This window comes from Temnothorax curvispinosus, unplaced genomic scaffold (genome assembly GCF_003070985.1).
Source record: "Temnothorax curvispinosus isolate PA1 unplaced genomic scaffold, ASM307098v1 QBEX01007090.1, whole genome shotgun sequence".
NCBI classification, from domain to species: domain Eukaryota; kingdom Metazoa; phylum Arthropoda; class Insecta; order Hymenoptera; family Formicidae; genus Temnothorax; species Temnothorax curvispinosus.
Genome location: NW_020216870.1, coordinates 253,246 through 265,472, shown reverse-complemented (window position 1 = coordinate 265,472; position 12,227 = coordinate 253,246). Strand labels below are relative to the sequence as shown.

Below are 12,227 nucleotides of genomic sequence, written 5' to 3'. Positions count from 1 at the left end.
CGGTTGTTTACATTATAGCTCTATTACTCTGCATTAAGGTACAAAGTGGATGAGACATTGGAGTCTCGTATTACTACTGGGACTTTATTCCCTGTAAAAGAAATATGTATATAAAATTACTCGAACAGGAATTAAATGTGTTTACACATTTAAATTTTCAAATGTATAAAACAATGAATTTTACAATTAATTAGAGAAATTGCCATTTAAGGTCTTGTTAGGCTGGTAGCCTATAACAATAACGTTCTGTGAATTCATAGCAATTTAAAATGGCAATTTCTCTAATTAATTAAACATTACGTGTCCTGGTACAATGAACATATTTTACTCTTGTTCACGTAACTTTTGACATATATCTTGTACAGCGTCACATCCGTCTTTTCTATGTACGGCGGATGAAACTTTTTTACCCATGTGTCCTTAGCGCGTCGAACCACCTCCTTCGCCTCGCAATCCGCCGGATGGTTGCACAGCACCGAGCAGCCGTAAGGATAAGGATTAAAGAGGCCGGCGAACGGTCGAAGGGCGAACGGTGCTGCTCGGGTACAACCCGATAATTCCACGCTCTGGATATATATACGTGATCTTTGAATAAATAAGGACAGGGGCTGACGTAAAGGGATGAAGCCGAGCGCACGTGTGGCGCCCGCCTCGGTTTCGCTAATATAGCTTCTTTTCTTTTATCTTCACCTTGGGCTTCGGTCTGCGAATTGGTCGAATTCGCGCGGACAGGAGGCCGGTCGCGCTCGCCATCCCAGGCATTCCGTTCCGCGTTCGCGATGACGGGGTTTAATCTTTAGCACCTTGCGCGCAAACGAGCCGCCCCACGTCCGTTCGTTACTGCCTTGGTACCTTGGTACCACATCGGCACGTTGCTACGCGTGACCGATGGGTCGATCGCGGAGAAACTACGGCTCGCATTCGTGGTTACGCGATCACGTACTTGGCTTCCCTAGTATTATACCTAATACTTTACGCTACATCGACAATCAACTCCCCGTCTTCCCTGGAAACTTTAATTCCCCCCCCCCCCAAAAAAAAATGTCGATATATCCATACAAATCAGCGAGAAGCGTTTTATCGCGGAGATTGTAATATCGTTGCCGCAACATTAGAATGTCCGTCCTCAAGGAAATTGGAGAGTGGTGGTTGTTTAACAAATTTATTGCCTTTAAACAGTTTAAACGATACTTTCGCAATTTGTTTTCGTAATCTACAACAATGGCCATTTAGATCTTCATCTGCTCGTTCAGCCATGGATTCTCCTGCATGTGTCCGGGATACTTCTTCCTGTACTTGAGACCGGTCACGAGGGTGGAGCTTTTCGGGAACGCCGTTTTGCCGTTGAACATCGTGTCGGTATCTGAGATAGAGAGAGAAGAAAATTATCGCCGTTTAAGCGTCGTTAAAAAGTCGTTCGTAAAAGTACGCCGTTGTAAAAGCGGCGCGGCAAGTCTATAAATTCCGCGGGACGTCTCACCTGGATGGAATCGATGATAATCCTGTTGGATGTGCAAATTCTTGGGCAAATCTACTTTGCGCAGCGCTTCGTACGGCGTCGTGCTGCTAACCGGTGTTGAATAAAACCGCTTCAGGTCTCCTACGCATGCGAGATTCACATTTATTCATTGTCAATTGATCGATCCCTCGTGTCAGATTAGCGCGAAAAGTTCGTCGTTTCTCATAATCGAGCCTTGTATTAATAGGAAAAAAAAGTTAGAAAAGCCAAGTTTGAAAAGAAGATTGGAAGATGGATCTCTAAATAAATGAGAAAGAAAAAAGTTGGAAAGTTCGCCAATTTCGCCTCGATATTGCCAGGATTCTTTTCTACGATTGACAGATACGACGAACCTTTGACGCTTGCTTAATAAGGAGAAACTTTTTTTTTTTACGCTAACCGATACTCTCGATAGTGTAAAGCAGCGAGTTCGGAATGGAATGCTTAAATTCCCCCTCGCAGGCGACGAACAGTTTAAAGCGAAGGACAGGATCCTCGAGTTTCGTGCCGTCGTTTTGGGGGATGGTTTGACTCTCGCAGATTCTCTCGATCCTCTCGGCCGCATCTTCCGGGGGCTCGTAGGCCTTTTGCGGCCTTAGAAATCTGAAAGCAGGATAATTCTACATTCGCGACTCGATCGCGCCTCCTCGCGATCGTATTTAAAATTCGGCAACGCGAGATTTCTCGGTGTAAAGCAATTGTCGAATAATTTAGAGCCGTAAAATAATTCTCCTCGAATTTCTTATTCTTCGCGAATGATGTTTGGTACCTGTTGAAACGACAATCTCGTGAATCTCGAAATGAGGGATCCCTCATTGAGTAGGACGGAAAAGAGAGAAGGGGGGGGGTGAAGGAAGAGTTTTATTATTTGTGTCAACGAATGTCCTGCGTCACGAATGTCCTCGTCAATTCGACGATTTCCCATCCGCGAATCGTGACGTTTGTTCGGACTCGCGCCGAATTTTTCGCAGTCCGGGAAAGATCGCTCTCCCTATCTTTCTCGCGCGATGAAATTCGTCGTGACGCGCGAGAGGAAAGGACAAAGGACAAAGGTCCTGGGAGGGGGATGGGGGATGCGGAGGAAGGAGCGGGGAGGAGATCGATGCCCGTTCGCCATCCGGTGCTGCCACCGCGCGCGGCTCTCCCTCTCATTGGACGGCGGTGAAGATCGGCGCGTCCGGGTGCCCCGCGCCAAAACTCGCGAAACGACGCCGACACGGGCTCGCTTTCGTATAAACAATAATCAATAATCAATCTCTCCCCGTGTATCGCAGGCACCGCGCGGCGCCGATCGCGACCGCCTCTCCCCTAATGGGCGCGTCGACTCTCGAGGAGGATCGCTCTCGTCAGCGATCGTTTCGCATCTAGTCCGAAGAGTCACCTTTCGTCGATTAGTCTGCCTGTTAATTGCGAGAAGGGAAAGATTCGAACGGAGAGTCTTTCCCGCGATTTGATTTTCTCGCGTTCCCGGAGTCGACGAACTCGATATCGAACCGAATCGTTTTTTCCACTCTACGACTATTGTAGTTGCGACATTTCGCGTAGAAATAAATCTAGATATTCTCTCCCCCGACCCGTCCCCCTTCTCTGCCTACCGCCCTACCCGCCTATCTTCCGCTTTTGAAAAACTCGACGCCGATTCTCGCTCGGTTCTGATATTTAAAGGAAAAAACTCACGCGAGAGACACGAACGTAAAGAAACCTGACGACAAAAACACAAACAGAAATGTAAACAGCAGGCGACTCGACAATCGCGGTCGAGCATCATTTTCTTTACTCCTTTTTTTTTGTCGCGCTCCGACTTTAAGATAGGAGCGGAGGTCGAACTTAAAAGTCGGAGCGGAGCGTCAGGAGCGTCAGGAGTGGTACTCACACAGTGGTACTTAATTTTTCGAAGGACAGCGACACCCGCGCGCCGACGAGACATCGCGGGTCAATATCACCGCGTGTCTAATCGGATTAATTAGAATAACGAAGGCAACCCAACGAAGATAACAATGTGGTCGATCAAGCGGACTTGGGCGAGAACTTCAATTGAAAAATAATCGTCTGTAACCGCGCGCGAAATCCGAGACATCGATAAAGTGAAATTCGTGGAAACAAAAATCGTTTACTTCTCAAACAGGATATTTGATTTTCAATATTTGTATAAATAATTAACCGCGTTCAAACAAAGGGGAATTCACATCGATGTGGAATAAAACATCATTAAAAGCTAACGGCGAACCCTAAGAACAAATCATTTTTGAATTGCAAATCCGACATTTCCAAAAGGGGAATTTGTCCTGTGAAAAAACACGTCGCCCCCTTTATTGACGAAACGTTCGATCCCATAATCCTCGGGTGATTAACCGAGATAAAAATTTTCCCATGGTTTGGCCCGCTCCGGGTTCGATCGATACCCTTGACATAGCTGCGGTCGCTCTTTTTGCAATAAGGTGTAGCGTCAGCTTGAAAGGTGTAATTTAGTGGATAAGATTGTATATATGGGAATCGGTTTACTTGGTGAAATCGATCAGCTACTTCATCGGGTATCGCGTCTCGTGGCAGACCGCTGAGATCAAGGCGACGGAGCGTCAGGAGGGGAGAAGCGAGGACGCTTCGCGCACGGCCCTGAGGACCTGTCAGATTCGCCGGGCGATTGGCCGAGGCACGGGGGAGTGGTGGTAGGAACGGTTAATATGGCTGCGGTGCGGCCACCGTTAGTCAGGCAGCGCCGCGACGTAAGGCGAATTTCACCGTACGGGCCGTACGGCTACGGCTGCGCGACGCGAGGCGTTACGGAGTCGTGTCGGAGGCGAGCAGCGCGCGCTTACCCGCGGGCGGCGAGCGATTCCCCGGCGGAGTCGATCCGCGCCTTCACCACCACCCTGGTGGCCTTCCCTTGGCCGCTCTTGTGCCGGGCGATATCGCGACGCGTCGCCGCGGCCGTCGCGGTCACCTGCGAAAAATGAACGACGTCTCGTTAGTGACGCGCGTGCTGTCATCGCCCACGAGCAGCGGGTGACTCTCGCGCGCGCGCGCGCGCGTGCGTGCGGGACGCGAGTGGCGCGTGAAACGACGCCCGGGAGTGATGGAAGTGGTGCGCGTGGGTGTCCGGGTTATATCGTAACTCACTGACCGTGCCGGCGGCGAGGATAGCCGATGTACTCTTCAACGCGCTGGCGAACGAGCCATGCCTGATGAGCGCCGCCATCTTTTCCACGCTCGTTGTCGTCGTCGTCGTCGCCGTCGCGGTGTCAATAGCGGCAGCAGCAGCACCAGCACCGGCAGAAGCAGCAGCGGCAGCAGCGGTGGTGGCGGTGGTGGTGGAAGTGGTGCTGGTGGTGGTAGCGGCAGCGGCAGCAGCACCAGCGGCAACAGCGGCGGTAGCCGTCGACGGCAACTAGAACTGCGGCAGTGAGCGTTAGGGGGCGCACCCGGCAGTTGCGCTTGTTGTTTCCCATCCGCCGCCCGCCGCCATTTTACGGTCGCCATTGAGAAGTGAAAACCCTCCTAAATGTACGGGTCCGAGTGAATAAAGCCGCGGTGTTTGCCCGCCCGTAGCGCGAAATCCCCTCGTGCGTGCGGGGATAAAGATCGACGAACGGTGCCGCCGTTCGAGTGTTAGACTAAATGAGTGTACGGCGTACGATGGAGAAGCCATGACGCATCCGTCGCATCAAACCAACGGCGCCAGCCTGGAGGACTGCCACACGAATTTCTTCGCCCTGGTGAGTGATCGTTCGCGTGAGTGCGCTCGCGCTCGTTCGCGATTCCGCGTCCGATTCCCTCATCCTTGTTCCGATCCTGCCGATCGTCCCCCCGGGATTCGACGGTCGAATTTCCGCGAGATTCGAAACTTGGGCGAACGCGGAGGCGATCGCTGGAGAACGGGAGCGAGGGCCCCCCAAGGTGGCCGCCGCTCTGCCGCCGCCGCGCCGCCGGCATCCCGCGGCTCCGTACGTCACCCGTCGCGACGACGCGAAGACGCGAGGACGAGCGACCGAGCGAGCAATCGAATGAACGAATTTGTAAGAGCGAGAGAGAGAGAGAGCGTGTGCGTATGTACGCGTATGTGTGGGTACGGCGACCACCGTCGCGCCCCGAACGTTAACCTATATTCGCCGCGGCGACGTCGCCGTGGCCGAATGTCTCATCCCCGTTTCGCCGTTGTTGACGTCGACATCAATGTCAACGTCAACATCGTCAATATCGTCATCGCCGTTGCTGTCGCTCGTGCTGCTGTTGTGTACCGTCGGAGTCCTTCCCCCCTCCCCGCCGCCCGTTGCTCCGCGGCGATCCCATGCGTGCGACATACGCACGCACGTACGTACGTACCTACGTACGTGCGTACGTACGCGTGCATTAGTGAGATTTGAAGTTTTGTTGTGTCGAGCCAATGTCACGCCTGATTCACGTCAGCCGCCAAGTATTACGGTACGTTGTACGAGACGGAGAAAAAGAGAGTCGACGAGCGAACGTGCTTGCATGCGAGTGAGCGAGAAAGAGAGCGAGAGAGAGAGAGAGCAAGAGCAACGAGTGGGAAGTGCGAGGAAGGGGAGGAGAAGTGACCGCGAGAGAAGAGCGGAGAGAGGGCGAGAACACAAGCAAGCAGGCAGGCAGGCACGCCGTGTTCCGTAGTCTCGCTCTCTCTCCGTCTCCCTCTCGCTTTCTCTCTCTCTCTTTCTCGTCCTCGTAATATCGCGCTCGTACCTCCGAGTGCACACGGCGAGAGATACTCGATTCTCGGTATCGGTCGCACGGGGTCTTTTCCAACCGCGAAAATTCCGCGGAGAGAATCGCGTTCCCGCTTCCCGGACTCTTTTTCGCGAGCGCGCGAGAAGGAGAAGGAAACGGCGACGGCGCGAGAATGGATAGCGGTGATCTCTCTTTCTCCTTCCCTCCCTCTCTCTCTTTCTCTCTCTCTCTCTTTCTCTCGTTTTCTTTCTCTCGTGTAACATTCCTTTCGCCTCAGCGACTTGTCGCGAGGGAGGCAACAACGTGCGGCGTCTCACGTCGCGTCGCGTCGCGTCGCGTCGCGCCGGCCGCCGTGGCATGAAAACTGTGTCAGGCGATTTTACGAAGTTCGCTCCTCCGCGCGTATAGCGCGACGAGGCGAGGCTTCGCCTCACCTCGCTATATACCGCCGTGTTCGCGTTTTCGGCGGCCGCGATTATTTCCGCGAAGACTTCGGAATCGCGAGATTGGAGCGCATGCGAGATTGGTTGTTACGCGTTCTATCTATCTACCTACCTGCCTGCCTGCGCGAGAGAAGGCCCTCTTCGCGCCTCTCTTCCCCTTCTTGTTTCAAGCGCTATCTGCGCTATCTCTTTCTTTCTAGCTCGCTCATTTCGCGCGCGCGTGTGCGTGCGTCTCACGTATACACGCGCCCGCACGCACTCGACGCACAGGCTTAACGGCGAGGCGGACGCATTTTTCTGCCGTTCGTTGCTGCATCTCGCGTTCCCACCAGAGTATAACTAAACGTCACTGCGAGCGGACGACGCGCTTTCGTTGTTTTCGGAGCGCGTCGCACCTTCGGCGCGTTACGATTTACATACGTTTTACGTTGCGATAGCTGTACGACAAAGTTGAGATCCTTTCGAGCGTTCGTTGAAACGGCGATTGGAAATGTCGCGAAAGAGGCCGCTCGGAGATTTTACAAATTTCGAAAGTAAAATAGTCTCACGTATATCTCTTGCCTAAAAGGTAGTTGACACAAAACAGATGACAGGTTGAAGGTACACAATGACCGGATACTTTTCTTTTCTCACTAGGGACATCTCGACCATTCATTTTTTTTCTCCAGAAACGTGCGAATTTGGAATATATCGTAAAGAATACATATCAATTTGCGAAATAGTAGATGAATTCAAGGACGTATATATAGATAAATGAAACACAAATATGAAATGTTGGCTGTAAAAGATAGAAAAATTTTTTTTGGATACGAGCTATTACAGAAACATTAATAAAAAATGTTATAGAAATAAATATATCGATATCAGAGATCAAAATATGAATATATGAAAAGTCGGAAAACTAGGCCAAAATAATGAAAAATGGAAACAGAACAAACAAGAATTTTTCTAATGACAATATTTAATAGGGTAAGGAGTAAGGAGGGGCTATTTGAATCAGTTAAAAAAAAATCAGACAAATTTTTAAAGAGAAGGGAGCTTTTTGTCTCGCTAATTTTTTATCCGATTTTTTTTTAACCGACTCAAATAATTCCTTACCCTACTTATGAAGATAACCTTCGATATAGACGCAAAATAATCGCCGATTAATATTAACATAATTTTATGAATTATCTGAACATAAACTTCGTACGAGGAATAGATAACGTCAACTTAAATCGTGCATATTATAAAATTATCGGAACTGAGAATTTTTTTTGTGAACGGTAGCAAATTTTTTATATTCGGTTTCGGGCGAAGAATTGTTATGAAACACACGAAAACACACACACTTTTTATATGTTACAACTTGCAATATGTCACTTGTCGCAGAATTTAACTACAAGACGATTTTTTCGCATGTAGTGCGACTCGATAAAACGAGCCGTTGAAAACATTTAGCGTGGAACCACTGATAAAGAAATTGCTCGATTCTTTTTGCGACGGGATTGTCGCGCGACACGTGCCCTATCATTCACTAACGGTTGATATTTGTTGTGCTCCGAAATCAACAGCGAGCTCGCGCGACGATTGCGTGTTTTCGAAAGGGAGGGAAAAAAAAGATATAGATACGTTCGCTCATTCGCATATTTCACATTCGCGAAATTTACGCCTGTAACATGTACATTTTTTACAATGTATAAATGTAAAAAGCCGACAGAGATCCGTTAGTTTTATGCGGATGCTCGGAGTTGCGCTTTAAACTGGCCGCGCGCCGTTTCATTGAAATTCCGACGAAGCGGCCGGGCTTTTGGAGCTTTATGAAAACCGCGCCGCGAGCTAATTCGGCCCGTCGGCGAAGCTGCGAATGTATTTTATTGGATTAAACGCGATATAAACACACACGAATTTATTTTAAAATCCAGCGAAGCTGTGTTTGATCGCAATGGTAGCGCAGCGGCTATTGACATCCCAATTATTTTCTTTATGCCGTGCGAACATGTGCATGAGAATTAACGATATTTAATTAGATGCCAGTCACAAACCAATGACTCGAATAATTATATGGATGAAAGGAGAAGCATTGTGAAGCTTTCGTTGACGGATAGATTGTGCATTAGCAAATTATTGCTATCGTGTAAACGTCCCTTCGGTCATAAGGTTTTACTTTCAATCGTATCTTTGTACATTCGGAAACTCGAAAGGATAATAAATTCACGTTTTCGTTTCTTCGACACAAATTAATTCGCGTGGATTCGTGGAACGCGTGCGGTCATATATACATATGCCGCCTAATTAATATTTACATACGAGTGTCAGAAATCGATTTGCATAAAGTCGCGACGCCGCGTTTCCGAGTAAAGGAGGCATAATTAGTCGATAATTTTTAGAGTTTGTTTAGAGCTGATTAGCATTCAATAAGAATTGTAATGTACGATCCACGTGTCGGGATTGATGCGTCACGATTATTCCCTCCGCTTTTATTCACGCGACATAAATATTTTTTCCCGGCGTCTTAAAGTAAACGGAAAACAACTGCATACATTACGGCACAGAGGAATGACGTAAGCGTATAGAGAGTGCGCGGTGATACGTATACGTAATCCCATTATTATTAGCGTCGTCAACTCTTAATTACTTAAGAGCCCGCAATTCTTTTCTCCGTAGGGTGTCATTTCAAAAGACTATTGTGTCCTTTCTGGAATAAAGCTGGCGTAAACGCCAGAATTGTCGAAAGAGACAAGCCTGACGATGCGAAACGTGTAACGATTAAGTTTAATTAAGACGACGTGTAACACCGGTGGATGATGTACACACGCGACTTACAAGTCTCGCGCGTACTTACCGTCAAACGTCGCGAAGGAATCGCTCGTAGCAGTTTTTGTGCCTACGGTGGCGTGTATTCGCGGTAAATAAAACTCGAACACGGTGTGGGGCACGTAAGAATATTCTCACACAGTGGTACTCAAATTTTACGGGGTACAGCGACACTCGCGCGCCGACGAGACATCGCGGGTCAATATCACCGCGTGTCTAATCGGATTAATTAGAATAACGGAGGCAATCCAACGAAGATAACAATGTGGTCGATCAAGTGGACTTGGGCGGGAACTTTAATTGAAAAATAATCGTCTGTAACCGCACGCGAGACATCGATAAAGTGAAATTCGTGGAAACAAAAATTGTTTACTTTTCAAATAGGATATTTTATTTTTAATATTTGTATCAATAATCAACCGCGCTCAAACAAATTCACATCGATAAAACATTGGGATAAAACATTATTAAAAGCTAACGAACTGAAAGAACAAATAACTTTTTGAATTGCAAATCCAACATTTCCAAAAGCGAATTTGTCGTATGAGAAAACACGTCGCCCCTTTATTGACGAAACGTTTGATCCCATAATCCGCGGGTGATTAACCGAGATGAAAATTTCCCATGGTTTGGCCCGCTCCGGGTTCGATCGATACCCTTGACATAGCTGCGGTCGCTCTTGTTGCAATAAGGTGTAACGTCAGCTTGAAAGGTGTAATTTAATGGATAAGATTGCATATATGGGAATCGATTTATCCGTCGTCTTCGTCTTCTCAGCCTCGTAGCGGCGACGTGTGTTGCGATCACATTTGGTGCGGCGCGGTGGAAATTACATTGGTGAAATCGATCAGCTACTTCATCGGGTATCGCGTCTCGTGGCAGACCGCTGAGATCAAGGCGACGAGGCGGTATTCCCACCGAAAATTTCAGATCGCATGCGTGAAACGTATTCCGCGCGCGTGAATCAGTCGGAAGTGATTATGTAAATGCGATCACTCCGCGCCCGCCGGTCCATTAGTCTCTCGCGATCATTAAATCAATGTTTGTCGATAATTGGAAGCCCCCTAATTCTGGAGTACGAGCTTGATATTAAAAGCTTTTTTAAAAGGTTATTAAATGCTATTAAATGCTATTAATAGAATAGAATTTATTACTTTAGCGTTTACAGCCAAGAAGGGACTTGGTTTACATTTTTTTTCTTATTCTTACTCATCCATCCACACCTTACAACTATTTATGACTAGACGCCAGTTGCTATCCTTGTATCCTTGTATTTATCCAACAGTTAAAGTCTTAATAATTAAGTTAACCGAATTGACATAATAAGGTTTATTAACAGATTTATTAACAGCTGATTTCAAGATTATTTCATGTCATTTTAGAGATTCATGTTTTATTACTGAGTTTATATCAATTATTCAACAGAGGAAGATTCTTTTGATGATTTTATGAAGAATGTCCATTGGATGCTGCTTGAATTGTTGAATGCGAGGGAAAAGTAACGATTTTATATGAAAAAATGTAGATCAAATTTTCTTTGTCTATACTACACTGAAAAACAGTTTCAAAATTATTTAATTAATTAAATAACGTATTTCGTCTTCACTACTTAAATATAGCCACTGTTGAAACAAGCTCGCCGCGGCACAATGTCAATGAGAGCTGCGCGAGCTACCGATTTTCGAATTTCTGTTGATCCGATCGTGTCTCCGAAAGCGAGTCGTCGTGTAAAAGAACGTTTCGCGTCCCGGCACTCCGCGGCTAAATGGCCCCTCTCCGCTCAGCGGATCGTCGATAAAAACGGACCACCCTGTATACGTCTTTATTCGCGCCGCGGGTTTGGGAACCGCTGGGGCAACTTTACGCGGCCACGTCGTAGCGTTCCAGCGACTCCCCGCGTTCTCGCAGGCGTAGGTACGTCAGGCACGCGGCGGCGGCTTCTCGCGCGGCACCGACGAAGTCACTCGGCTAGATTATGCTGAAACTGGTGCTCCGGCGCGGCGGGAGGAGAGGCGGTAGGGGGAAGCCGCGAACGGAGGTCCCCCGCCCAGCCTAGGTGAAAGCCTTGCACTGACTCTTGCGAGGACGCGGGTTACAACTATGGAAGAGCCTCGAAACACGAAACACCGTGTCGAGTTTCGCTTTGCTTTTACGTCGTTCTCCCTTTATATCCTCCCGTTTGCCGGAGGCAACCGTTAAAAAAAATACACACTTGTTTGTCTATTTGTTGACAACCGGAGACAAGCGGAGCGACGCTTCAGCGAAAATTTAGTGCAAATTCACGAGGACGTGGGGCACGATATGAATAATCTTGTGAAAATGACGCCACATGATTAGTAATAAAATTAATTACATCTTTTCGAAATGTACGAATTTACAAAGGACATTTTAGACGGGTATTTATCTTCATCTTTCGAAATAGGAAATACAATCTCTGAATGTTTGGTCGCCTCTTGTTGCAATAAGATTTTGCAAAACGCAATCGATTGCAACTCGCTCATACCGGGTGTCCGGATACGAGTCTCTTACTCGTGAGTGACTTGCTATTGACATTGCCGTATTCAGAAATGCTTAATCATCCTCTCGTTCCCAATACGCTCGGATAAAGATGTGTTTTGAGGAGGCTCCTTACGCTGACTCGCCGATAGCTGTACGTTTCTTCTGCATTGTATTTGGTTATTGAAACGTCAACGATTAATCTCGTTCAGATCCGATCGGATTCTGCTTTTTTTATCGTAATGGTACACAATTTTATTTGTGTCGCGCGTTCAGTGATATTACTCGGAATTTTCGCCATTCTTTCAGCGATC

General features: G+C 47.8%; 3 protein-coding genes across 6 annotated transcripts in view; 1 reads left to right on the top strand and 2 right to left on the bottom strand.

The window, feature by feature from the left end:
• Positions 1-23: 23 nt before the first annotated feature.
• LOC112456687 lies at positions 24-883 on the bottom strand. Its single transcript, XM_025019386.1, has 4 exons — positions 691-883; positions 329-566; positions 204-230; positions 24-91 (listed from the first exon to the last, which is right to left on the bottom strand). Exons 1-4 carry the CDS (start codon positions 760-762, stop codon positions 24-26), a joined length of 405 nt encoding a protein of 134 aa, XP_024875154.1. The 5' UTR covers positions 763-883.
• Positions 884-1,146: 263 nt separating this feature from the next.
• LOC112456720 (39S ribosomal protein L50, mitochondrial-like) lies at positions 1,147-4,782 on the bottom strand. The gene is made up of 5 exons (XM_025019453.1): positions 4,620-4,782; positions 4,315-4,439; positions 1,899-2,101; positions 1,481-1,600; positions 1,147-1,363 (listed from the first exon to the last, which is right to left on the bottom strand). The coding sequence occupies exons 1-5, from the start codon at positions 4,692-4,694 to the stop codon at positions 1,230-1,232; spliced, it is 657 nt and encodes a 218-aa protein (XP_024875221.1). The 5' UTR covers positions 4,695-4,782; the 3' UTR covers positions 1,147-1,229.
• A 34-nt stretch (positions 4,783-4,816) lies between these two features.
• Positions 4,817-12,227, top strand: part of LOC112456717 (mediator of RNA polymerase II transcription subunit 13-like) — a 31,621-nt gene continuing 24,210 nt past the window's right edge. For all 4 annotated transcript variants that reach the window (XM_025019447.1, XM_025019449.1, XM_025019448.1 and 1 more), the window contains exon 1: positions 4,817-5,211. In XM_025019447.1, coding sequence (XP_024875215.1) covers positions 5,143-5,211 — 69 coding nt within the window. In that variant the 5' untranslated portion in view covers positions 4,817-5,142. The remainder of the gene's footprint in view (positions 5,212-12,227) is intronic.

What these genes read in the sequence shown, in the direction of transcription:
- LOC112456687 (XM_025019386.1), bottom strand. Translation starts at nt 762, where the DNA reads ATGCCTGGGATGGCGAGCGCGACCGGCCTCCTGTCCGCGCGAATTCGA. An exon ending in TTCGCAGACCGAAGCCCAAG is followed by an intron (nt 567 to 690) that starts GTGAAGATAAAA and finishes ATATATATCCAG; the next exon opens with AGCGTGGAATTATCGGGTTG. An exon ending in GCCTAACAAGACCTTAAATG is followed by an intron (nt 92 to 203) that starts GCAATTTCTCTA and finishes TTTCTTTTACAG; the next exon opens with GGAATAAAGTCCCAGTAGTA.
- LOC112456720 (XM_025019453.1), bottom strand. Translation starts at nt 4,694, where the DNA reads ATGGCGGCGCTCATCAGGCATGGCTCGTTCGCCAGCGCGTTGAAGAGT. An exon ending in CTATCCTCGCCGCCGGCACG is followed by an intron (nt 4,440 to 4,619) that starts GTCAGTGAGTTA and finishes CATTTTTCGCAG; the next exon opens with GTGACCGCGACGGCCGCGGC. An exon ending in TTATCATCGATTCCATCCAG is followed by an intron (nt 1,364 to 1,480) that starts GTGAGACGTCCC and finishes TCTCTATCTCAG; the next exon opens with ATACCGACACGATGTTCAAC.